This window comes from Leopardus geoffroyi, chromosome A2 (genome assembly GCF_018350155.1).
Source record: "Leopardus geoffroyi isolate Oge1 chromosome A2, O.geoffroyi_Oge1_pat1.0, whole genome shotgun sequence".
NCBI lineage: Eukaryota > Metazoa > Chordata > Mammalia > Carnivora > Felidae > Leopardus > Leopardus geoffroyi.
The window spans coordinates 154,341,356-154,368,630 of record NC_059331.1 but is presented as its reverse complement, the minus strand read 5'-3'; the positions used below and the strand labels follow the sequence as shown (position 1 = coordinate 154,368,630).

The following is a 27,275-nucleotide window of genomic DNA, read 5'->3' as shown; positions in this document are numbered from 1 at the left end:
AATAGTTACTGGTATTTAAGTTAAAAGTGGAATGAGTTTGTTATGGGGACACTGATAACTGTCAAATTATGTTTGTCTAATGAAAACAACATTGCTGTCAGGGTTTTTCAATGCTCTAGATCAGTGCTTCTTGGGCTTTAATGTCATTAAGTCGTTTGGGGATGCTGTTGAAAGGCAGATTTTGATTCATTATAACTGGGGCGGGGCCAGAAATTCTGAATTTCTGACAGGCTCCCAGGCGATGGTGACGCTGATTCTCCCGGTGCACTTCTAACACCGGCAACCTAAGTCTCTGCCATCCACATGGTAGGCACTAGTCACGTGTGGCTACTCAAATTTAAATTAATTAAAATAAAGTAAAATAGAAAATGTAGTTCCTGAGTCTCACTAGCTATGTTTCAAGTTCTCAGTGGCCGTATTTGGAAAGCTCAGGTTCTAGAACAGTTCCATCGTCATGAGTGTGTCCTCTTGGACAGTGTGGACGTAGATCATCAGTGCCTTAGAGTGAAGGGGATTTCTGCCTCTTCTTCTGTAGAGTCGTTTGACACCTACAGCTAAGAGCTTCTTCCATTACTTTGCAGTCACACAAATCATAAAGGTATGCATCGGTATATAAGACATGAGAAATAAAGCGATGAATAATTGTGTACCATTAAAATATTTGATAAATGGAACCTCTTTTCCCGTTGACTTTTTTTAAAAGTTTATTTATTTATTTTTGGGAGAGAGAGGCAGAGAGAGACGAAATCAAGAGTCTGAAGCTTAACTGATGGAGCCACCCAGGTGCCCCATCCATTTATATTTTTAAAGTGTATTCTTTAGGTAGAATTAGTAACCAAGGGATGTGGACATTGATAACTGAAAGTTCTCTGGATGATCTGTTTTTCTTAACTTCTGTGAAGGGGAGACACTGACAATTATCGTTTTCTTCCAGGAATCTGTGCAAATATTCTCACGAGGTTCTCTCGGAAGAGAACTTCAAGGTCCTGAAAAATCATGAGCTCTCTGGACTGAACAAAGAGGAATTAGCAGTGCTCCTCGTCCAAAGTGACCCCTTTTTTATGCCGGAGGTGAGTTATGATTCCTTCGTTTCAGCAGCAGAGAGAATATTGGCAGTGTCGTGTCATGGATGTGTTGAAACACAATGACTCAAAGTTCCCACCAGGCTCTACAGATGGCAGTCAACAGGTGGCCATTGCTGAGTGACCCAAAGATTCCAGAAATTTCCTTCCTATGCGAAGTGATCTGAAGATGCAGTAGTAAGAATAGTTGACGCTTTACATCCGGATAGCTTCCTGGAAGGAGGTGGGCTTTGAATCGAGGTTTTGGAAGATGACAGGGTATATTACATTGGTTGAGGGTACAGGCAGCACTTTTGTACCAGAGACCTCAAAATGTACTGATCCAGATAAAATAGAATTTTTGAAACTTATTTATTTAGAGAGAGAGCAGGGGAGGGGCAGAGAGAAAGGGAGAGAGAGAATCCCAAACAGGTTCCGAGCTGTCAGCACAGAGCCTGATGCAGGACTCGAATGCAAGAACTGTGAGATCATGACCTGAGCCAAAATCAAGCATAGGACACTCAACCGAACGAGCCACCCAGGCGCCCCACAAATAAAATGTAATTTTATTTCTCTCTCACTTGATAGTCTAGATCCAAGGCTATCAAACTATGGCCCATGGGGCAAATATGGCCTGCTACCTGGTTTTATAAATAAAGTTTTATTGGAAATAGCCACACTCATTCATTTGCATATTGTCCATTCCTGCTTTCTTTTTTTAAATTTTTTTTTTTTTTTCAACGTTTATTTATTTTTGGGACAGAGAGAGACAGAGCATGAACGGGGGAGGGGCAGAGAGAGAGGGAGACACAGAATCGGAAACAGGCTCCAGGCTCTGAGCCATCAGCCCAGAGCCCGACGCGGGGCTCAAACTCGCGGACCGCGAGATCGTGACCTGGCTGAAGTCGGACGCTTAACCGACTGCGCCACCCAGGCGCCCCCATTCCTGCTTTCTTAACGCAATAGTAAGCTGAGTAGTTGCAACAGAGACCAAATGGCTTGCAAAGCCTAAAACATTTACCATCCGGTCCTTTACAGAAAAAGTTTGCTGATTTTTCGTCTTGCCTAGATGTAGGTAGGCAGGTAGCCAGTGGAGGGGTCGGGCAGCTGGATTCCACGATGTCATTCAGGGACTCAGGCCAGTAGGTAAACCTCTCTTTTCTTTCAACATGTGGCTTCCATCTCCAGGTACAGTGAGGCTGTTCTTATTGTTACCATTTTCCTACCAGCAGGGATGTAAAGAGGAAATAAGTGGAAGACAGTTTCCTTTTTAGAAGACGTGACCTGGACATTGTATACAGCACATCTGCTCCCATCTTATTGGCCAGAGCTTATCACATGGTCACACTTAGCTGAAAGGAAGGCTGGGAAATGTAGTTTCTGGATAGGTAACCATGTGTGCATCTAAAACTTGGAAGCTTCTGTTACCAGAAGAAAGAGAGGGACAATGGCAGATAGTTAATGGCAGTCTCATCCATGTAGGAATATTGACTTGAAAATTGGAGGATGGTGTTTAAAGAATGGTACCTGGCCTGAGAAGAGTCCTCGAGCAGAGATGTTACCCTCACGCTGGAAGAGAAGCACAGAACAATAATGAAAGGACCCATGTAGAATGGATGGAAGGGGCGGAGATAAGATAAGCAAGATTAGAATGCAAATGTGCTTTATATATAAGACAAGATAGCTATTAGGGTCCTTTGGAAGGTTAAACTTTTTTTTTTAAATGTTTATTTATTTTTGAGAGAGAGAGAGAGAGAGAGAGAGAGAGAGAATACGAGTGCAGGGGAGGGGAAGAGAGAGAGAGGGAGACACAGAATCCGAAGCAGGCTCCAGGCTCTGAGCTGTCAGCATAGAGCCCTACATGGGGCTCGAACTCACAAACTCTGACATCATGACCTGAGTCCAAGTCAGGCACTTAACGACTGAGCCACCCAGGTGCCCCATGAAGGTTAAGCATTTTTGGATTCTAAGTTCATGTGTTTCCCTAAGGGAAGAAAAAGCTTATGACAAGAGGGGTGATTTTGAGTTGACCACTGAGCTCAAGAAAGATAGGAATGCAAAGCACTCTATAAAAATGTTTGGGGAGCGGGATGAGGGGAGAAAAATATTCCCCATTTTCTCTCCCTGCCACATGCATTCTTTCACCTGGATACTTGGATTTGTCTCTCTCTGCGTTTCCAGGAGCCCAAGGTTTAGAGATCTTGTCTTGAGATATCTATGGTCTTTGGCCTACGTGTCAGCCCAGCCCCCCAAGACTACTAGCATGGGGAAAGTACCTTATACGCCAACCTCATTAAAGGTCCCATTGATGAACAGGGGCATCCCTCCCTTTTCCTTTCATGTGATGGAACAATGAATGAAGGCTTGTTAGGATGCTTGAGAAGAGCATTGACTCATGGTCCACCCTTAGTCTTGTGTTAAAGTTGGGGGTTTGGGAAGGTCACTCAGTAGATCTGATCTCTGCTTCAGTTCTCCCAAAGTCACCAAGGACTTTTTATATCAAGTCCTTGGAGAATAAGGGCAGTGGCACCTTTTCCATTCTCTAGGGAGGAGGCCAACAATTAAGAACCTACTAGAAGGTGCTGTTGCTGAGAGATCCCAGAAGAGCCCATTGACAAAAGCCTATGAAAGTCCTCCTAGAAGAATGCTCTTGTCATCGTTTATCACACAGTCCAGAGAAGGAGGCACGGACACCTTTCCCTTTTAAGAATTTAGTACCCATGATTAATGGGCTGGGAGGCTCACGGCTAATGAAGTTAATTGCCATTTGCCATTCGTCAGGGCTGAGGTTGCAGACGGAGAGACTGCCCTGTTTCCTGGACTAGATGTCTGAGGGGCTGGGTCCTGTAGTGGAAAATCGATGGAGAGCCTTGGTAGCATGAGTGTGTGTTCGAAAACGTTGGGCAAGAGAGTCCCTACCGGAGTGTTCTGGTGTGGGTGAGTAGGGTGGAATATTGTCATAGGGGTCCAGCAGGAAGGAATCAGCTAGAGTTCAGCGAGTGCAAGGAATAGTTGGTCAACAATGGTCCTTCCATGTCTCTCAAAGTCCTGACTCTGCCACCAACTACTTGTGTGATCTCGGACAAGGCATTTAATCCTCCTGGATCTTGCTTCATTTGCTGTTTTGCTAACATTTAGGCGCGCCTGCAAGTGGTAGGCACTGAGTTAAATCTTGGAGGCAGCAATGGACAAGACACACTCCTGTCCTAAAAACCTTAAAATATTCACACTTTGTCACTTTGCCTTGACCTGTGAGAACATGAAAGCATCCGGCAAACCTGACTTCCTGATATATAAGCTTGTAAAATTACAATGTACTTATGAAAGGAAGACATGTTGTCATTTGTTCTGGACTAATAAAGGCAAGAGCATTCTTAACTTACTCATTAGGACCATCATAGGATTGTTAGCCAAAGTGGCATTTGTGAAGTTGCTGATGGTTTTTCTGCCCAAGCCTCAAGGACACTGGTTCTCAAGCTTTAGCGGAGCGTCGGAATTGCCTGGAGGGTTTGTTAAGCCAGAGTGCTGGCCCCACCTCCGGTGACTCTGACCGTAGATATGGGGAAGTGTCTGAGGATTTGCATGTAAGTTTCCAGGTGGAATTAATGCTGCCCATCCAGGGACCATACCTGGAGCACAGATGGTGTAGAGTCTGGAATCTGGATCATAGGCTCTATAGCAATGATACCTGTTTGAATCAGGTCTCCGAAGTTGTCTTACGTACTTAAGTTGTTGGCTAGAGTCTGAATCTCATGTCTCTGTGCCCAGATAAATCAGTCAACCAGTGAGGTGGTTTGCTCAGTCTCTTGGAACCATTGATAAATGTTTTCATCCTTAGGGTTCTTTATGTAATGATTCAAACATCTGTAGCCCATTTTATATTTTGCACGGCACATTTGCGTATTTGATTATTTAATCTGCTCAACATCTTGGGTTAGGTGGAGAGAGCAAGTATTTTCCTCCTTCACAGCAAAGGAAACAGGCTGGGGAGTAAGTAATTCAGGTGAAGTCACTTAGCCAGTTGTAGGGCTGCAGACTTTTATTTTTTTGTTTTTCTATTTTTTATCAAAAAAAATTTTTTTTTAACGTTTATTTATTTTTGAGACAGAGAGAGACAGAGCATGAACAGGGGAGGGGCAGAGAGAGGGAGACACAGAATCTGAAACAGGCTCCAGGTTCTGAGCTGTCAGCACAGAGCCCGACGCGGGGCTCGAACTCACGGGCCGAGAGATCATGACCTGAGCTGAAGTCGGACGCTTAACTGACTGAGCCACCCAGGCACCCTGGGCTGCGGACTTTTAAATCCGCGTCTTGCAGTCCTGCATCATATGGTCTGGCCCCCATGACAGTATTTCAGTAAGAAGCCCTTACGCCCTCTTTTCAGTAGGAACTACATGTCTGCAGAGCTAGATGTGTAGATATTTCTACTTACATAGAAATATAGGGGCACCTGGGTGGCTCAGTCGGTTGAGCGCCCAACTTTGGCCCAGGTCGCCATCTTGCTGGTTCACAAATTCAAGCCCCATGTGGGGCTCTGTGCTGGCAGCTCAGAGCCTGGAGCCTGCTTCAGAATCTGGGTCTCCCCCCCTTTCTGTCTCTCCCCAGCTCATTTCTGCCTAACTCTCAAAGAAAAAAAAAAGAAATATAAAAATTACCTTCTTTACTTGCCCTTTTGAGGAACTTTGCCACGTTCTATCTAGTAGAGACAACAGTTGTAAGACTCACGTGTCTTTTTGATTTTTTAATTTATTTCTTTTGAGAGAGAGAGAGAGAGAAAGAGAGCGAGAGAGCGAGCGTGTACGTGAGTGGGGGAGGGGCAGAGAGAGGGAGGAAGAGAGAGAATCCCAAGCAAGCTCTGAGCTGCCAGCGCAGAGCCCGATATGGGGCTCAGAGTCATGGACAGTTGAGATCATGACCTGACCCGAAATCAAGAGTCGGATGCTTAACCAGCTGAACCCCCTAGGTGCCCCAGATCCACGTGTCTTTTTAACTGCAGAAAGACTTGATAGCCTTCCTCTTTGGGGTTCCTTTGTGACGGAGGGCTCCCTTTGGGTCCTGTTTGGTCCTACCTGTGGCCGGCCATCTTATTTTGATTCTTCGAAAAGGTTATTAAATTCCTGTTTCTTTTCGTTAGTTTGCAGGCCTCTTCTACCCCAAATAAATCATCAGTAGAATACAACTCATCGTAGATTGTGGAAGACGCGTGCATTCTCTCCTTTGGTGTATGCCTGCTTGCTTCCAACATTTTTGCATACTTAGGCTTTTCTTCATGAATGTGTGGCAGATGAGGCAAGGTGTTATCGTCTCAGGCTCTTGTTTCTCTCTCTGCAGATATGCAAAAATTATAAGGGAGAGGGTCGAAAAGTTATTTGTGACCAGCATCCATCATGCGAAAGACTCCACATCTGCGAGCACTTTACTCGAGGGATTTGCGGTTATGCCAACTGCCTCAGGTCCCATAACCTGATGGATAGGAGGGTGCTGGCCATCATGAGGGAGCACGGGCTGAGCCCCAGCGTGGTTCAGAACATCCAGGATATCTGCAACAGCAAGCACGGCCGAAAGAAACACCCCAGGGGCAAAGGTAAATGCGTTTCTACTTTTCCATTTGCAGAAGAAACGGAAATAAGCAGAAATCACAAGGAAAGTGTAACTTTACCTATAATCATTCTATCTCCCCGTGTAAGACTGTTTTCCCTTTCAGGACTTGTCTACATGTATACATAATTTTTGCATAATTATAATCATAGCATATGTGCAATTTTGCAATTTGATTTTCATGCTAACCACTATCCACCCACCACCCCCCCCCTCCTGATTTGTTAAAATGTTTATTGTTTTTCTAAAAGGTAATTGGTGGGGCGCCTGGGTGGCTTAGTTGGTGAAGTGTCTGACTCTTGGTTTCAGCTCATGATCTCATGGTACGCAAGTTTGAGCCCTGCATTGGCCTCTGAGGCTTAGGATTCTCTGTCTCTCTTTCTCTCTGCCCCTCCCCTGCTCCCGCTGTCTTTCTCTCTCTCTCTCTCTCTCTCTCTCTCTCTCTCTCAGAATAAATAAACTTTAAAAAAGGAGTTTTAAAAGCTAATTGATAAAGCTTTTTTTTTAAGGGAGGAAGACAAATTTTTTTGTTAGTTTCACCACTTGTTAACATTTTGTCCCAAAAATATTCCGTGACAATTATTCTATCCCTTTGTCTCGATATATCAACGCCGACACACACATATAACAATTTTGTGGTTAGAGCATTTGAGGTATGCGGTCATCAGGAACCTTCACACCTAAATATATCAGCACACACTTCCTCAAAACCGGGCCACTCTACTGTCTTCCATAACCACAATACAATTAATGCAGGAAATCTAGCATTAATGCAAAACTATATGCAATTTCATTACAGTCCTCAATACTATTTCTGGAAAAATGTATTTATTTTTAGTTTTTATTTTTGTTATTTTTTTTCTTCAATGTTTATTTATTTGAGAGAGACAGAGAGAGCGAGTGAGAACGAGTGGGGGAGCAGCAGAGAGAGAGAGGGAGACAGAAAATCCCAAGCAGGCTCCATGATCTGTGAGCACAGAGCCTGACTTGGGCTCTATCTCACGACTTCGAGACCCTGATCTGAGCCAGTATCAAGAGTCGGATGCTTAAGCAACTGAGCCACCCAGGCGTCTCCCGCCCAGACCTTTTTTTTTTAAATTTTTTTTTTTTTAAATGTTTATTTTATTTTTGAGACAGAGAGACAGACCATGAACGGGGGAGGGTCAGAGAGAGGGAGACACAGAGTCTGAAACAGGCTCCAGGCTCTGAGCTGTCAGCACAGACCCTGACGCGGGGCTCGAACTCACGGACTGCGAGATCATGACTTGAGCCGAAGTTGGCCACCCAACTGACTGAGCCACCCAGGCGCCCCCCACCCAGACCATTATTAAGTGTTCAGTGGCATTGAGTACATTCGCATTGTTTTGCAGCCGATCTCTAAAACTCCCTTCATCTTGCAGAACTGAAACTCTATGCCTATGAAACAAACACCTCATTCCCTCTTCCCCCCCAGCCCCTGGCAACCCCCGTTCTACTTTCTGTTTCTATGAATAGGACGACTCTGGGTACCAAATATAAGTAGAATCACACAGGAATTGTCTTTTTGTGACACTGGCTTATTTCACTTTGCATAATAGTCCGCTGTATGTATGCCTCAGTTTGTGTATCCGTTCATCCATGGCTGGGTCCTTGAGTTGCTTCCACCGTTAGCTGTTGTGAATAATGCTGCTGTGAAATACGGGTGCACAGATGCCTGCTTGAGACCTGGCTTTCCATTCTTTTGGGTAGGCAGCTGGGTGTGGAGAATTACCATCACACGGTAATTCTATGTTTAATTGTGTGAGGAACCGTCATCCCATTTTCCATAGCAGCCGCGCCGATTTTCTCTTGCCAGCAGGAATACACGAGGGGTCCAGTTTCCCCACCTCCTCACCAATACCTGAATACTTGTTATTCTCTGTTTTTAGGTTGTTAGCCATTCCGACGTGTGGGAAGTGGTCAGTTCCATTCCTTTCTTTTTTGAGATTTTTAAAATGTTTAATCTTATTTTAAGAGAAAGAGCATGTGCGTGTGAGTGGGAGAGGGGCAGAGAGAGGGAGAGAGAGAATCCCAAGAAAGCTGTGCGCCATCAACGCAGAGCCCAACGCAGGGCTTGAACCCGCGAACCTGTGAGATCATGACCTGAGCCAAAATTAAGAGTCAGATGCTTAACTGACTGAGCCAGCCAGGTGCCCTGATCAGTTCTCTTTCTTGAGCATTTTCACATTGTCTGATGATATTCACACTTGTAATTTTTTTATGCCTTGGTGAAATGGCTGTGAAAGGCATGAATTTTATAAAACAAATAGAATACATAATTCTAAGATTCTATGATCCATAATAAACAATAACACCTCCTTATATTCGAGAAATGCTTTATAATCAACCAGGCATTTTCACCCAAAATATCTCCTTATTGTTCCTGACAGCAAAGCTATAAAGAAAGGCAGGAATGTTATTAGCCTTAATTGGTAAGGAGACCGAGGCTAAAACATTCTAGATGACTTTTATTGCAAGCAGTCTTAAATCGTTTTTACTGTGAGTAAATAAAAGTGATGCGTTCAAGGCCTCACGCTGCTAGACAGGGGCGCAGAGTTTAGGTGTTCTGGCCCCACATCTGGTGTTTTTTCTCCCACATCACAGCGCTCTCTGAACAGGGGAACACTTGGAAGGACGTTTCCTGGTGTAGTTTCCCAGTATAAATTCAGTGTGTGTGAGAGAGATCTTTATTATCCGCCCCGGTTAATTTACTTAATTAACTATTTTGTTGGCAGGAGAAGGCTGTTTGCTTTTACTATTCCTGCTGCCCTCTGAAATTTGAAGAAAAGGACCTCTTCCTCCCCTTCCTCCCCCCACAGTAGCTCATATATCACACTCATGCACACACAACACACCATGCACATACGTGCATACCACACACAAGCACACGTACGATCACATCATACACACATACTCCATACGACACCTATCACACATGCACACCTTCCCGAAGGACACAGCTCACACACCAGTTATTTTCTTTAAATGTTTTTTTTTTTTTTTTTAAGTTTTTATTTATTTATTTTGAGAGAAAGAGGGAGAGAGAGAATCCCAAGCGGGCAAAAGCTCTGGAAAATTTTGTGAATCCCCTAATTTGTTGGGGAACCTTCATCACAATATGGGCAAAATCTAAATGAGTTGAAAAATCCTCCCTGACTTGAACTAGTTGGTCTCTCCGTCTGCCATAGCGGTTGACTGTTGGCTTGAACCAGAGCACAGTGGACAGCCCCACCTATGAGTGTGGGGGCTTAGGGCTCATATCTGGGTCTCAAGAGAGAAGTCGAGAAAAGCCAGGTTCACTCTGACTCTTATCTGAGGCCATGGGGTGGTATTTCTCACTAGCACAAGAGCAGATTCCTTCGTCCTCTTGACATGCTGCTCCAGATTTTTACACACCAGATTGGGACAAGTAATTTAATAGAGCTTGGGTAGCAAATTTGGGAAAGCTGAGGAAGAACCGTAGCGAGAGCCTAGTCCTGTTAAGGCTAATTTTCCTTGTGTTTTTCTTTTTAGCTCCTTGCTCCCATCGTAGAGATGTGGCATACAGAGGGAGAAGCAAGAGCAGAGAACGATCGTTTCAGGGCGGTCCAGAATTTCTCCCACCTGCTTCCGCTTCTACTCAGAAGTCCAGCACCCCCAGTTCAGATCAAATCGGCCACAGGCCTCCCCTGGATGACATGCCCGTAGGGGAGCTGGCCCACAAGTTCATGCATTTGGGAAGTCAAGATTGCCCTCAGCCTTCCCCGGTCTCGCCTAAGGTTGATCATCTTGGAGGAACAGGTCACATGGAAAGAAGCCAGCGGTTTTCAGAGAATGGCGGTCCAGAGGATCTCTTTTTCGGGAATCAAGGCAGCACTTCCCTCCCTTCTGACCCAGTGCCAGCTTCCAACCGGAGGGGCCCTGCGTCCTGGCTGAATGACAAAGGCACCGGGAGAGGGAGTTTGTTTGCTCAGAGTCAGGCTGCCTCTGGCTGCCCTCTGGGTTCTCCACAGACACCTGAAACCACAACCACCAGAAAGAGCGCGGGGATGCTTTCCACAGATGGCACGAATGCCAAGGGCAGAAGCGGGAATCAAAATGTCCAGTATTTCTCGCTTTTCGATAATAATGTTGATGGAGCGGCCACAGATGGAGCTTCCACAAGTTGTCTAAATTACAAAACCACAACCAGCGGACAGAGAGAAAAATCGTTACCTAGGAATCAGGACACCGGAACTACTCATGGTGGTCTCCAGACCACTGGCAAGATTACAGATGGCGCTGATCCAGCAGCGGCCTCTGTGAACAGTAACCACAGTGAGAAGACAGTTTGGCCTGGTAAATCCATCCACAGCACACCAAATGGCTCTAGTCAAGTGGCGGACGAAACCACTGATGTAAATAAAACTGGTGCCGCTGGTTTTGGCTTCACATTGACCTGCAGAGGGGATAAAAACGTGTTGTACTTTGGAAGTCCGGGTCTGGGAGCCCAAGTCCTGCCAACTCCTCAGGAGACCCCTGCCCCCACACAAGTCAGCACTCTGCCCAAGGTGCCACCTTCTACATCCTTCTCAAGCAACAGAGCTGCAGCCTATGCAACCCATGGTCCTAACTCTGCCCAGATCTCTGCTGGCCCTGCCGGTGACCTTGTAGGTCCAAGCTGTGATCTGTGTAAGTCACTGAAGGACAAAGGGGACCCCATGACTTGTGTCTGCAGCAGGCCGGTGGCTTCTCTTTGGATGTTCCCCAGTAGATACTAAAGGACGTAGAGTCAGAGGGTTAGGTGAAGGGGTGTTACTGCTGAGGAGACTGACATGAAGGTTGAAGGACCACCCAGTAGTATCGTGTGGAATAAGCCGCCTCATTTACTGAGAACAGGACTAGTTTGGCCCTGGTTTATTTTTGGTTATTTTTAAGCATCACTCTCACATGACCCAAATGTTCATGTTTGCTTTTACGGAGGGGCTGTCTAGGCTCTCATGAGCAACACATGAATCTAGAATTTTCTCGAACGTGGTCCTAGTTACAGATACTCTTTCCCATTGTGAGGTCAGGTGTCTTGATTTTGGGTTTAAACACCGAGATCAGCATACGTGCATTCTCTTTTGTTTTATAGATTCTGCATCTGACGTTGAGAATACCAGCTCTTCCAGGATGGATGACTGTGGCCCACAGGAAATTTGTCTTGACTATCTGTGTAAAGGTTGTCACCTTGGTGAGTTACTTAAAGACTTTCTAGAAGCAGAAGCTTTATTAGTAGTAATACGGCCAACATTTACTGAGCTTTTAGTGTATGTTAGGTGCATGGTCAACATATACCTGATGATGGTCCATCATCTTTGAACTTCACGTCAGCCCTAATAGTAGGTTCTGTTGTTAACCCATTTTACAGATGTGGCAACTAGAGGCACAGAGAGGTTAAGACCTCACATACGTAACTAGCCAAGTTGGGTTTTGACCCTAAACTGCCCAGCCAGCCTGGGTTCTCCACCCCTGCGTGATAGACTTTTTCTTTTTGTAATTCGGCTTTACGTAAAATATTCTAGTTAGTCAGAGACCCATCTTGTCATCTACTAAAAGCAAACAAACAAAAAACAAATCCCCAGAAATAAAGGTCTCCTGGCCGACGCATTTTCACAGCTCATGTCCTGCCATTGAGGCGTTGTCTCTCTTCTGGGCCGTGGGCTTGTCCCAGTTGATCCTCACACATGGCCTGAGTCTGCATGCCACACACTGTGTGCCCTCCAGCCAAGGAGCCACACCCGGTCACTGTGCCCTCCCACCAGGCTTCCCATGGAACAGTGCCTGGGACAATTGGCTGTCCCCTCAGCGTCCTACCACTTTCTCCCTTTCATGGCTCAGCCCCAGATGTGTGCATCACACTGGATCTCCTCTGCTTGACCCCTGAGTGGTCTTAGACTCACTGACCTGTGTCGGAAAAGGAAGATGCTGCCCTGTGTTCTCAAAATCAAGTTTTTAATTTTTTTCTTCATTTTTAATTAATTGTGGTAAAATACACGTAACACAGATTTTGCTATCCTAATCATTTTTTTTAAAGTTTATTTATTTATTTTGAGAGACAGAGAGAGAGACAGAGAGAGAGAGAAAGAGAGAGAGAGAGAGAGGGAATCCCAAGCACGTTCCTAGCTGTCATCGCAGAGCCCAATGTGGGGCTCGATCTCGCGAACCATGAAATCATGACCTGAGCCGAGATCAAGAGTCACGTTTAACTCACTGAATCTCCCAGGCGCCCCATCCTAATCATGTTTAAGTGTGCAGTTCAGCAGTGTTAGAGTCACATTGTCATGCCACCAAAATCCAGGACTCTTGTTCCTCTTGCAAAAGTAAACCGTTAATACCCTCTGAACAGCAACGCTTCATCCCCCTGCTGCCTCCAGTCCCTCCAGTCCCTGGCACCCACCATTCTCATTTTTGTTCATTGGAGTAGGACGATGCTAGGTCCCTCGTGAGTGGAGTCACACAGTGTTTGTCTTTTTGTGATACTGGCTTGTTTCACTTTGTATGATGTCCTCGTGTTTCATCCACGATGTAGCCTGGGTGAGAATGTCCTTCCTTTTGAAGGCTGAATAATATTTTATTGTGTGTATATACCACATTTTGTTTATCTGGTCATCTGTGAATGTATACTTGAGTTGCTTCTACCTTTTGGCTATTGTCAGTAATGCTGTTGTGACCTTGGGTGTGCGAGTGTCTGCTCAGGACCTTGCTTTCGCTTTTTTGGGGGGGTATACACCCAGGAGTGGGATCACTGGATATTATGGTAATTCTGTGTTTCTTTAAAAACTTGTTTTGGCAGGGCGCCCGGGTGACTAAGTCAGTTGAGCATCTGACTCCGGCTCAGGTCATGATCTCATGGTCCATGAGTTTGAGCCCCGCGTCGGGCTCCGTGCTTATAGCTCAGAGCCTGGAGCCTGCTTCAGATTCTGTGTCTCCCTCTCTCTCTGCCCCTCCCCTGCTCATACTCCGTCTCTTTCTCTCTCTCTCAAAAATAAATATACATTAAAAAAATTGTTTTGGCAATTCTGTGTTTGATGTTTAGAGAAACTGCCACACCATTTTCCACAGCAGCTGCACGATTTTACATTTTTACTAGCAGTGCGCGAGGGTTTGAGTTCCTCGTGTCCTCGCCAACACTTGCTTTTTGTTTTGAGTTGGTTTGATTTTAGAGCAGCCATTCTAACGAGTGTGAGATTCGGACTTGATGAATGGTTATATACTTTTCAATCAGCCAGACCATAGTCATTGCCGCTCTGGGTTTTCCTGGGCCGTCGAAACCTGCCTCTTTTGGTTTCAAAGTAATCACACATCTTTTGAGCCTTTCAAAATGATGTAAACATGACATACTGAAAACTGAAGGACAGAACTATTTTTTGTATTCCTGTATTAATGGGCTTATGATGTTAATTAAAAAAAAAATTTTTTTTTAAGTGTTTTTATTTATTTTTGAGACAGAGAGAGACAGAGCATGAGCAGGGGAGGGGCAGAGAGAAAGGGAAACACAGAATCTGAAGCAGGCTCCAGGCTCTGAGCTGTCGGCACAGAGCCTGACAGGGGGTTCAAATCCATGAACCATGAGATCATGATCTGAGTTGAAGACGGACACTTAACCAACTGAGCCACCCAGGCACCCCGGAAGTTTTGTTTTTCTGATGAGTCTCTATTGGTAATAAGGGAACTTGAACATACGGATATGGGGCAGTGTGGGCCGGAACCGGAATGGGTAAAGGCGTAGCCTGGAAATGGGTTAGCATGCAAGCCTGGCAGGGCGGGAAAGGCAGCCCTCAATGGGGAACGTCAGCAATGAATTGTTAGAACCCCCACTCACCAGATCCTCAGACCCCCTCTCTCTGTCTTTGTAGCAAGCTGCAACAAAGTTCACTTCCACCTGCCTTACCGGTGGCAGATATTACTTGCAAATACCTGGATGGACCTCCAGCCCATGGAGAACATTGAGAAGGCCTATTGTGACCCCCAGATCCACAGGTAAGTTGGTGGCCAGACTCTGGCCTCTGAGGTCCACAGCGCCATCAAAGGAAAGCATAGTGCTAGGCTTACCGTGAGAAGGAAAAACCATTTTCCTTCAGAATCCCCTTCAAGTTTGAGATAACTCTTGAAATAAAAATGACAAATGCCTACTGAGTTCATGAAGAAAAACACGAGCTGGGTAGATTCAAGGTCACGAAGAGCCTGGCTAATTAATACTAGGGATTCTGGGACTATTTACAAACTCATGTGGTTTAATTTTTTTTTAATGTTTTTATTTATTTTTGAGAGAGTGAGAGAGACAGAGTGAAAGCCGGGGGTGGGGGGGGGGTGCAGAGAGAGAGGGAGACCCAGAATTTGAAGGAGACTCCAGGCTCCGAGCTGTCCGCGCAGAGCCTGCTGACACGGGGCTCTAACTCACAAACCAGGAGATCATGACCTGAGCCGAAGTCAGATGCTTAACTGACCGAACCACCCAGGTGTCCCAACAAATTTATAGGATTTAAACAGTGACACAGTTATTATCAGTATGTCCTGCAGAAAAACACAACACAGAGGTCAGCTTGTATTACTGTAATACTGTAAGCTCATGATAGGACTATGGAAAGTACAGTGATTGTAGCTCAAAATTAGCCTTTGGCTCAATGTCATAGTTGTAGAACGCGATTTGAATAATTTCATACAGTTCTAGGGTACATTTTGTTGTCTGCTTTAGCATTTTATACCTTCCTTTGTGTTTGCTAGTTTCTCAATCCTGGAGGTATCTAAGAGGATAACTTACCTGTTTTTGCCAGGGGTGAATTGGGTGATACCATACATGACTGTATTTATAAAGTGCCTCCTAGCTTTCTAAAGGAAATTCTTTTTTTTTTCCCTATTCCCTATGCTGTATTTTTCATCCCTGTGACTTTATAACTGAAAGTTTGTATCCCTTACTTCCCTTTATCCCCCCACTCCCTCCCCTCTGCAACCACCAATTTGTTTTCGGTGTTTATGATTCTGTTAACAACAACTCCTCCTCCTCCTCCTCCTCTTCTTTTTTTTTTTTATGTTTATTTATTTTTGACAGAGAGAGAGAGAGAGAGAGAGACAGAGCACGAGCAGGGGAGGGGCAGAGACAGAAGGAGATGCAGAATCTGAAACAGGCTCCAGGCTCTGAGCTGTCAGCACAGAGCCCGACGCGGGGCTCGAACTCACGGACCGTGAGATCATGCCCTGAGCCGAAGTTGGACGCTTAACCGACTGAGCCACCCAGGCGCCCCTATAAGGGAATTCTTTTGGGGGAAATTGCAAACATGTCATCTGTATAGTGAATTTTTGGTGGAGATTCTGTGTTGCTGCATTTTGCCACTAGAGGGTAGCATCAGCTACGTACTTGTTTCTAGGTGTGTTTTTCCCCCCTCTGGGAAAGCCTCTGGCTTTCTCAACCTTAGCACTATTGACTTTTGGGCCTAGATAATTATTTACTTTTGGGGGGCTGTTTAGCAGCATTCCTGGCCTATATCCACTAGATTTTTATTGTTATAACCAAAAAAGTCTTTCAATATTGCTAAATGTCTCCATTCCTCATTGGGAACCACTGATGTAGGAGGTTTTTCTTAGAGCAGTAATTTTCACACTTGTTGGTCTCGGGTCCCCTCTACAGTCTTAAACTATATTGAGAATCCCACAGAACCTCTCTTTATGTGAATTGTAACTGTCGGTATTTACCATATTAAAAATCAAAACGGAGAAAAATTCAATTTTTATGGATTCATTGAAAAATAATACAAACTCATCACATGGTAACATAAATACCATATTTTTATATAACTATGTTTATGTAAATATATATTATCATATGTATTAACTATTATATGTGTGTATAACTAAATAATAAGTGTTTTCCAAAACAGAGCAAAAAAATTCATTTAGAAAATGCCATTGTTTTATATTTTTGCAAATCTCTTTAATTTGCTGTAGAATCACACATCATGTAGCCTCTGGGAAAACTCCCCTGTGCACCTGTGAGAGTATGAAAGTGAAAAAGGCAAATAATGTCTTAATATTATTATGAAAATAACTTTGACTTTCCTGGCTTCCTGAAAAGGTCTTGGACCACATTATCTAACTATTTAAATAGTATTACTTGAAAAAACTGACCTACCATGAGTTGCTAACATTAAGCCAATCAGTAGTTTTGTGGGCACAATTTTATATTTATTTTTAATTTTCTTCCTTTCAGATTTGTGTGTAAATTCTAGTTAGTTAGCGGGGCGCCTGGGTGGCGCAGTCGGTTAAGCGTCCGACTTCAGCCAGGTCACGATCTCGCGGTCCGTGAGTTCGAGCCCCGCGTCGGGCTCTGGGCTGATGGCTCAGAGCCTGGAGCCTGCTTCCGATTCTGTGTCTCCCTCTCTCTCTGCCCCTCCCCCGTTCATGCTCTGTCTCTCTCTGTCCCCAAAAAAATAAATAAACGTTGGAAAAAAAAAAATTAAAAAAAAAATAAATTCTAGTTAGTTAGCATACAGTGCATTATTGGTTTCAGGAGTAGAATTGAGTGATTCGTCACTTACATACAACATCCCGTGCTCATCATAACAAGTGCCCTCCTTCGTCCCCATTCCCCATCTAGCCCATCCCCCACCCACCTTCCTCCATCAACCCTCAGTTTGTTCTCTGTCATTAGGAGTCCCTCATGGTTTGTTTCCCCTCTCTTTTTTACCCCCTGCCCATGTGGTCATCTGTTTCTTAAATTTCACATATAAGTAAAATCATATAGTGTTTGTCTTTCTCTGATTGGCTCATTTTGCTTAGCATAATACACTCTGGCACTATCCATGTCGTTGCAAATGGTGAGATTTCATTCGTCTTCATGGCTGAGTAATATTCCATTGTGTATTTATATATATATAGATAGATATACTATATCTGTATCCACTCATTAGTTGATGGACACCTGGGCTCTTTCCGTAGTTTGGCTGTTGTTGGTAATGCTGCTGTAAACATCGGGGTGGCATTTCGTTAACTTTAAACTCTTCCCCTTCAGCTTTTCTATCGGAAATAAAAACATCAACTTCCAGATGATGGTTTGTAATTGTAATCCTATCCGGCGTATCTCCACACCTTCATCTGTCACAGTGCTGACCAATTTTGTCTTTGCCACAAAATGGATTTGGTACTGGAGGAACAAATCCGACAGATGGGTTCAATATGGGGAGAAGGTGAGTACCGTTCCTCCTTGTGGAGGCTCTTGTTTAAACTTGACCACTTGAGGAAAAAATATTAATAAAATGTCTGACACCTACATGGTTATCCATGGCACATGGGTGTAGTTGAACTAGTACTTTTTCACATTATACACAACTGTATTGGTATATTTTGTAGCAAACATATACTCTGGGATTACGTTCATCAACAGCAACAGCTATTAATTATTTTCTTTTTTTAAAGCTTATTTATTTGGGGGGGGGAGGGGTAGAGAGAGAGGGAGAGAGAGAGGATCCCAAGCAGGCTCCATGCTGTCAGCACAGAGCCCGACGGGGGACTGGAATCCACCAACCGTGAGATCACCACCTTGTCCAAAATCAGGAGTCAGACACTTAACAGACGGAGCCACCCAGATGCCCCTCCTGCAATTGAATTTTTAATATGAGTTGGGGCAACCGCGATTTCTGGGTTAGGAGCCTCCCTAGTAGAAAGGGAGACAACAGCAGCTTTTGTCAACCCAGGGCAGGTGCATATGCTTTGACTGTGAACTCTCCGGAATGTAGACTTGATATCCTTTTAAGGAAGTTCAAGTGCTTAACCAAGACTTGGCCCTACATAGATGGTAGACAGGAAGAGGAAGTGATGTTGGGCAGGGTGATGATTGAATGGATGGGCAGCTGGGCAGCAATGGTACAGGACAGAGTGACAGCTGGAGGGCGGGGCCTGGTTGTCATGGGGTTTGCATCAGGCGGATCCAGACCCAACGAGATGTTTACTAGCTGGTGTACCTGTGACAGCTGATGTAGAGGGGCAGGGAGCCTGTGGCCCAAGAGAACCACCCGAGGCAAAGGCACACCTTAGCTCTAGATCAAGGCAGTAATGTAGGCACAGGACAAAAGCCAAGGACTGGCTACTGAACATGAGATACACATTCAAGTCTTTCGGGAGAAAAAAAAATAATTGAAGATCCTACCATTCATTCATTCATTCATTCACTTAATCAGAACTGGAGTACAGTGTGAGGGAAGGGCCCGAAGGAAAACCAAGTGTGAAGCTTGAAAGGCTGTCCAAATGCTCAGACACTGAAATTGCCTTGGTGTGTCCAGTAGGACAGCCACTAGCCCCTTGTGGCTGTTTAATTTTATTTAATTTTATTTATTTTTTTTAATTTTTTTTTTAATGTTTATTTATTTTTGAGACAGAGAGAGACACAGCATGAGCAGGGAAGGGGCAGAGAGAGAGGGAGACACAGAATGTGAAGCAGGCTCCAGGCTCCGAGCTGTCAGCACAGAGCCCGACGCGGGGCTCGAACTCACGAACTGTGAGATCATGACCTGAGCCGAAGTCGGACGCTTAACCGACTGAGTCACCCAGGCGCCCCAATGGCTGTTTAATTTTAAACTTCAGTTAATTGAATTTGAACAAAATGAACAATTCAATTCCACGGTAACCATAGTCACATTTAAGTGCTCTACAACCACTTGTAGCTAGCAGCTATCACACGGGAAAACACAGAGAACATGTCCAGTGAAATGTTCCAGAACGTTCCAGTGGACAATGCTGATCTAGACGTGAGGGTCTTGCTGGTTAAAATCAGGTCCACAGACCAACAACATTGGCACTGTGGGAGCTCTTTGAAATGCAGAATTAAAACCCAGTTCCCAGAATTTTATTCTGCATTTTAAAACAATTCCTGGGTGATTCACATACAAATTAGAGTTTGAAAGGCCCTGGCCTAGAGTAAATTCCTTCCAGCCTAGAATAGGGTCCTGCAGAGATACAGGACTTCAGCTGTCAGAATGGGAGATGAGGACAGAGATTCACATTGGCAAACCAGTGTCCCCAGAGGTGACAGACCTACCTTGCTGCTCCCTGTGTTCACAGGCGTTTGCCCAAGTCACTGCTCTTTGGGGTCGTAGGAAGGCATGTGATTTACCCGCGCCATCCTCTATCTAATCTTGGATACCTCATTTCCTACTGCCCGCCAAGGATGGCAGTCTCGTTTACAATGATCCTGATAGATCATGTCCCAGCAGCTGTTGCAACAAACATCTTCACGGGGTGGCTTAATTGTTGGATGCTGTGGGGCGCCTGGGTGGCTCAGTCGGTTGAGCGTCTGACTTCGGCTCAGGTCATGATCTCACGGCTTGTGAGTTCGAGCCCCGCGTCGGGCTCTATGTTGACAACTCGGAGCCTGCTTCGGATTCTGTGTCCCTCTCTCTCTCTGCCCCTCCCTTGCTTATGCTCTGTCTCTCTCTGTCTCTCTCTCTCAAGAATAAATAAAAAACATTTTAAAAAAATTAAAAAAGATTGTTGGATGATGCGGTTGAGAAAGTTCTTCTAAAGTTAGCCTCCTTAGCCTCCTTGTCGCTTCCACCCGTTTGTCCTGGTGCTACCTCCTGAACCACATTCTAGTTTATTCCAGCTTTACACCGTGTACAGGTATTGGGACCCAGCTTTCCTGCTCTTAGCATACTCCTCTCCAGGCTAAAGAGACCTAGTTCATAGACATTTTCCTTGAAGGCTTTCATTGTGGCCCCCTCGCCTTATATCCGTCAGGCATCTTCACTGGGGAAGGAGTAGGGGTATGTGTAGCTGAAAGCCTCAGAATCCAGAGGACCAGTAGCCCCTCCCCATCATAGGCTGCCAGCAGGAACTTGCTGTCATTAACTCCTCCAGTTTAGATCATGATGAACAAGTGTCTCCTTGCCATTAAATATTGGGAACCCCTCCTATTCGGGCTTACATGCAGTCTGCCCTGGTCTGCCAGCCCTGTGTTGGGTGGGGACAGTGGAATGGTGGCCTAGCTTGTCTCCTCACTAGAATCCACACGCTTCCCTTTACCCATCCATTCTGATGTCAGACCCTTCACGTAGGCCTTGAGACGTGGCCCCAGCCTGGCAACCTTTACAGCCTGGTTTGGGAGGCAAGCTGCATTCCTGTTTAAGTCCTGTGGCTAAAATACAATTGTGTAAGATACAACGGCAGAGGTTTCTTAAAAGGCTACCCTCGAGTGTCTTTACCTTTTTTTTTTTTTTTTTTTTTTTTTTTTTTCAATCAGGTCGACAAACAGCAAGCTGCAAACGTCGACTCTTCGTACCTGGAGTCTTTCTTTCTGTGCTCTCCGAGGGGAATTGTGCCATTTCAGGCGGGTTCACAGAGCTATGAGCTGAGTTTTATGGGTAAGACTCTGCGTTTGGCAGTGACCCCTACTGTTGGAATCTGGCACGCGGTGTGCACGTGGGAATGGGAGCAGAGTGTATATACACGCTGAACACAACATCAGGGTTCCTTTTTAGCAAGGCACACGGGATGGTGGTGTGGAAGCCAGTGGAGACCTGTGCTGGAGAGCCTTGGCTCTCTATGTAACCCCGGGAACAGCACCTGGCCTGTCTGGGCCACAGCTCCCTCATCTGTAAAATGCGGGCATTGGACTAAATGGATGGGCTGTTTCCCAGGCCGAGGCGAAAGTTCAGGTGCTGATGACTACAGTAGAGACTTTGGACCCATTGGTGCCTTCAGAATTGTAAAACCTCCCTCTTCCTTCTGGGCTTCATCGTCTAGGTTAGTGGCTTTATCCATCACTTTTCCTTTTTCTTTTCTTTTCTTTTTTTTTTTAATTTTTCTTAACGTTTATTCATTTTTGAGAGACAGAGACAGCATGAGTGGGGGAAGGGCAAAGAGAGAGGGAGACACAGCATCTGAAGCAGGCTCCAGGCTCTGAGCTGTCAGCACAAAGCCCGACGCAGGGCTCGAACCCATGAGCCTGAGATCATGACCTGAGCTGAAGTCGGGTTCTTAACCGACTGAGCCACCCAGGGGCCCCTATCCATCCCTTTTTCTAGAGACTTTGCCTTCTGCCATGTTTGTTTGAGCCGCCATGGGAAGGCTTTCAGTTTAGTTTCTACCAATCTGTTGTGTTTAGTAAGAAATCAGGGCAGGAACTGCCCTCCCTCTAAATGTACTGTCCTTTCAGCTGCACCCCTGGGACGCTACCTGTATATGGTTGGGTAGTTGCCCTTTCAGGATCAGCCCTACAGGTGCTTTGAAAGAGGTAAAGAAGACTTTCTCGCGTCCTTGACATTCCAGGTGGTACCTCGCATTTGGGCCCTGTACCAATTGTTGGCTATTAAGCCTCCAAAAACCATTATACCAGCTACTGTATTTTGGAAAGCATTCTGGTTATACATATCAAGAGATATTAAAATATAATTGCCTTTTCATGGTCTCAGGAATCTTTTTAAGAAAATAATTCACCAGAAGGGAAAAAAAAAAGGCTATGAACATGACGATGTTTATTAAAGCCTATTTGATATGCTATAGTAGAGGAACAGCCTGTAGGGTGGTCAGATAGTGATTAAAACAGGGTATTGAATTTCATTGGAGTATTGGTTAAAATTATGATTACGAAAACCATGCAGTAAAGTCAAAATTTGATATTGTTAAGTGAAAAAGGCAACCTCCCAAGTTTATGTTTGTACTTTTCCTCTTTAGATGTTGTATTTCAAATGTTTATTTATTTTTGAGAGAGAGAGAGCGCGCGCGCTATTGTGTGAGTGGGGGGAGGGGCAGCGACAGAGGGAGACAGACAGTCCCAAGCAGGCTCTGTGCTGACATGGGGCTCGAACTCAAACCGTCAGATCATGACCTGAGCCAAAATCAAGAGTCAGTTGCTTGACTGACTGAGCCATCCAGGTGCCTCTAGATGTTGTATTTCAAATCAAGGTTTTTTTGTTTTGTTTTGTTTTGTTTTTAATTTTTTAAAAATTTTATTTGAGGGGCACCTGGGTTGCTCAGTCGATTAAGCACCCGACTTCGGCTCGGGTCATGATCTCGCGGTCTGTTTGAGCCCCGCGTTGGGCTCTATGCTGACAGCTCAGAGCTTGGATTCTACTTCAGATTCTGTATCTCCCTCTCTCTTCCTCTCCTCTACTCATGCTCTATCTCTGTCTCTCAAAAGTAAATAAACATTTAAAATTTTTTTTTAATTTTATTTGAGAGAGAGAGAGAGAGAAAACAGGAGTTAGGGAGGGGTATAGGAGAAAGGGGGGAAAAGAGAGAGACAGAATTCCAAGCAGGGATCCTGATCCAGGCTCCAAAGATACTCCATCAGAGGCCTCTTTATATTTGTACTTTTTTTTTTTTTTTCCCCGAGAGAGAGAGCCTGGGAGCAGGGGCTGTGGGGGGAAGGGACAGAGAGGGGGAGAGAGAGAGAGAGAGAGAGAGAGAAAATCTTAAGCAGGCTCCATGCACAGCATAGAGCCCGAGGCGGGGCTCGATCCCATGACCCTGGGATCATGATTTGAGCCAAAATCAAGAGTTGGACGCTTGGGGCTCCTGGGTGGCTTAGTAGGTTGAGCGTCCAATTTCAACTCAGTTCATGATCTTGCCGTTCGTGAGATTGAGCCCCGTGTCAGGCTCTGTGCTGACAGCTCAGAGCCTGGAGCCTGCTTCCAATTCTGTGTCTCCCCCTCTCTCTGCCCCTCCCCTACTCACGCTCTGTCTCTGTCTCTCAAACATGAATAAACGTTAAAAAAAAATTTTAAAAAAAGACACAAGAGTTGGATGCTCAACCGACTGAGCCACCCAGGTGCCCCTCAAATCAAAAGTTTTTTTAAAAGAATTAATATGCATGGTAAGTACAACTGTGTGCACACATGACCAAAACCAGAGGGCAATAGGAAGGAATAGAAATCTCTTCCGTTGGATGGTGAAATTAAGAATGACTTAAATGAAAAAAAAATTTTATTCTTTGGGTACTATTCTATTGTTTTGGCAATTTAAATGGGTGTTGGACAGAGAAGAACCAATAATGGACCTTGTTCCCGAATCTGGAGAAAGGTGACCAGCAGTTCTCGTTCAGTTGGTTCATAGAAACTAGTTCGGAGCCATTTGCGGTATTCCAGGGTCTTTTTTTCCTGTTGCTGATATTGTCGTTCATGAATCTAGTATTGGAACGCCACCCATGTGGCTAGGCACCGTTCTAGGTGCTGACATACCAGGCAGTTTCTGAAAGTGATACCAGCTCTGGGGAAAAAGAAGCAGTGTGAAGAAGCAGCCAGAGAACTGGAGGAGTCCTAGGAGAGCATCTTGTTTGTATCCCAGGAGGAACTTTTGGAAGGAAGGGAGCACCTGTGCCCATGGGAAGGCGGGCCCCCAAGAGAGGGAGGAGCTGGCGCTAAGACCGTAAATTGCAGATGAGCTGGAGGTTTCAAAGGGCAGCGGGAAGGTCTGCGGGAGATGAGAGCCCCGGGAAGGTTGGGAGCAGGGCTGTGGCATGATCTCATTTGATCTTTTTTATTGTTTATGTTTGTTTCACTTTACACCAACTCTACTGAAGCAGAATTGCTACAATGGGGTGCATCCGTGTTAAGGGTGCAGTTGGATGCGTGCTGACTGATGGCGTGCAGCTGCTATCCTGATCAGGATCTAGAGCTTTCCAGTCATCGATCCAAAAAGTGTCCTCCTGCTCCTTTGCAGTCATTCTTCCCACCCCCATTTGCTGTCTCTATAGTTCTATCCATCCTAGAACGTCACAGAAGTAGAATCTTGTGGTGTTCTCTGCACGTAGCTGACTCCCTTCACTCAGAATGTTGTTTCGATTCACCTGTGCGGTTGCACGTGCAGTGGTCCTTCCCTTTTCAGTGCTGAGTAGTATTTCATTGTAAGGCTGTACCTTGGTTGGTTTACCCATTCATCTGTTAATGGGCAGTTTGGTTATTTTCACATTTTGGTTATTGTAATGATGCTACTAAGAACATTCAAATGCAAGTCTTCGTGTGAGGGTAAGTTTTCACTTCTCTTGGGTGAGTATGAAGGAGTGGGATCGCTAGATCACATAGGCACCAGGTGTTTAACTTTATAGGAAACTGCCCAACAGTCTTCCAAAGTGGCTGTGCCATTTTATACTTTCACTAGCAATGTAAGTTGATTTACTTTTTTTTTTTTTCAAGTTTATTTGTTTGTTTTGAGAGAGAGAGCGTGGGAGGGGCAGAGAGAGAGAGGGAGAGAGAGGATCCCAAGCAGTCTTTGCATCAGCAGCTCAGAGACCCAATGCGGGGCTCGAACCCACAAAATGGGAGATCACGACCTGAGCCGAAATCAGGAGTTGCACACCACTGATGTGCCCCGGGTGATGATTTACTTAAAAAAAACAAAACAAAAAACACTTTCTTTAACATTTGTTAATTTTTGAGAGAAAGAGACAGAGCACAAGCTGAAGAGGGGCAGAGAGAGAGGGAGACACAGAATCGGAAGCAGGCTCCAGGCTCCGAGCCGTCAGCACAGAGCCCAGTGCGGGGCTCAAACCCACGAGCTGAGATCATGACGTGAGCTAAGGGCGGATGCTTAACCAGCTGCGCCACCCAGGCGCCCCGATGATTTGCTTTTTAAAGAGCTCACTCTGGGGGCGCCTGGGTGGCGCAGTCGGTTAAGCGTCCGACTTCAGCCAGGTCACGATCTCGCGGTCCGTGAGTTCGAGCCCCGCGTCAGGCTCTGGGCTGATGGCTCAGAGCCTGGAGCCTGCTTCCGATTCTGTGTCTCCCTCTCTCTCTGCCCCTCCCCCGTTCATGCTCTCTCTCTCTCTGTCCCCAAAAAAATAAATAAACGTTGAAAAAAAAAAATTAAAAAAAAAAGAGCTCACTCTGGCTGCAACTTGGACCTGGGTCTACAACGTGCATGAATTAAAAATGACATTTCACACTTGATCTAGAAAAATCCTTCAAGATCTAGCTACCACATTCCAACCCACAATTATTGATGCCTGGTTTAGGGTAGCTTATATGGATGATGTGCTGTTATCTGGTCGCCCACGTCCTCCCCTTTACTGTCTGACTTCAATTTAGAGATTAGATTAATTGCTGACTGCTCATCTCATCACTTCTTTGTTTTCTGGGTCTTACAAGAGGGCAGTGAAGGATACAGCGTTTTAATCACGAGAAACTTCCATCCAAAAGGATTTTCTCTTATTCGTACATGTCACAGTTCAGTGGTGAAGATCTGCTGTATTCCTAGCCTAGGAAAAATAACAAGAAATGTTTTCTAGAACTAATTCTCGGTTCTTGTTTGTTTTCTTTTTTCTGTCTAAAGGGATGATTCAAACAAACGTAGCTTCCAAGACCCAAAAGAATGTTGTCAGAAGGCCAAAATTCGTGTCTTACGAGGATGTGGAACAGATTAAAAGGGGGTTCAAGTAAGTGTTCAGAAGCACTGCCTGCTGGCGGATGCTGTAGGTGTTCACCCGCCGATCTCCCGAATCTACTCCTGCATCTGTTTTCTTGAAATCTTCCTGCTTGCATAACACTGCAGTTTCCTTTTGCATCCTCTATGCTTGTGAAGCGGTACAGGGTGGCTGAAAGGGTAGGCGAGCAGGAAATCTGTCTCTTCCTCTGACTCACAGGGGACTTGGCGGGAGCCTCAGCTACCCGGGTCTCAGCCTCTTCACTGTGCACGGCAGGATCGAAGGGGAGTGCCTAGAAATAACCAGATGCACCGTTAGAGGGGCTTGTGTTCCTGTGGGTTCTTCTGCATATCTTTTGTTTTGTTGAGTGGATTTGTGGAGGGTAGGCTGCTGAGGAAGAAATGGGAAAAGAGAGGGAAGCGTTAGTTGCCTGGGCAAGGAGATTTGGACATGATACAGTTGATTGAAGGGGATTGTTTAGAGGAAATTTTGCTGTGGACGATCCTGTGTCGCTCTCCTCTGTGTGCTCATGAAACTCAGTAAATTCTACATTGTTCATGAAGGGTTTTGGGGTTGGGGTTTCCCCCCACCCTCCCGGGTTATACGTGGTTATGTGAAACAGATTTCAAGGTGGGTGTCAAATCAAGCATGACTTTTTCACAGTTGATTTATTTCAGTTTTTATCAAAACAAGGTGTGTGTGTTGCATTTTGTTGTTTTTATTAAAAAATTTTTTTTTAATGTTTATTTTTGAAAGAGACAGAGACAGAGTGCAAGTGTGGGAGGGGCAGAGAGAGAGGGAGACACAGAATCCGAAGCAGGCTCCAGGCTCTGAGCTGTCAGCACAGAGCCTGATGTGGGGCTCGAACCCGTGAACCGCGAGATCATGACCTGATCTGAAGTTGGATGCTCAACTGACTAAACCACCCAGGCACCCCTTGTTGTTAGTTTTTAAGAAACTAAGCGATTCGTCCTTAGAGAATTTCCCACATTCAGAATGTATCAAATGCCTATGGGGTCATCTGATAAGAAATTTCTGTGAGCTCATGGCTTGTTCAAGATTTAGAGGCTTGATTAGATCAAGGTTCCATTGTTGGTTAATGGTACAATTTAACTGCTACTTTGTACTTCCTGTCACATCACAGTAGGAGGCACATAATGTCTAGTTGTCCTCCTTAAAATTTGTTTAATGTTTATTTATTTATTTTGAGAGAGAGAGAGCAAGAGAGTGGGGGAGAGGCGGAAACAGAG

At 45.1% G+C, this 27,275-nt stretch overlaps 1 protein-coding gene across 1 annotated transcript in view; it reads left to right on the top strand.

Annotated features, from left to right (window-relative positions):
- Nucleotides 1-27,275, top strand: part of ZC3HAV1 (zinc finger CCCH-type containing, antiviral 1) — a 62,864-nt gene that overhangs the window by 16,841 nt on the left and 18,748 nt on the right. Inside the window, exons 2-9 of the mRNA XM_045495823.1 lie at nucleotides 935-1,070; nucleotides 6,393-6,645; nucleotides 10,191-11,327; nucleotides 11,773-11,871; nucleotides 14,537-14,660; nucleotides 17,686-17,860; nucleotides 20,908-21,028; nucleotides 25,935-26,037. Of these exons, the coding sequence (XP_045351779.1) occupies nucleotides 935-1,070; nucleotides 6,393-6,645; nucleotides 10,191-11,327; nucleotides 11,773-11,871; nucleotides 14,537-14,660; nucleotides 17,686-17,860; nucleotides 20,908-21,028; nucleotides 25,935-26,037 (2,148 nt within the window). The remainder of the gene's footprint in view (nucleotides 1-934; nucleotides 1,071-6,392; nucleotides 6,646-10,190; nucleotides 11,328-11,772; nucleotides 11,872-14,536; nucleotides 14,661-17,685; nucleotides 17,861-20,907; nucleotides 21,029-25,934; nucleotides 26,038-27,275) is intronic.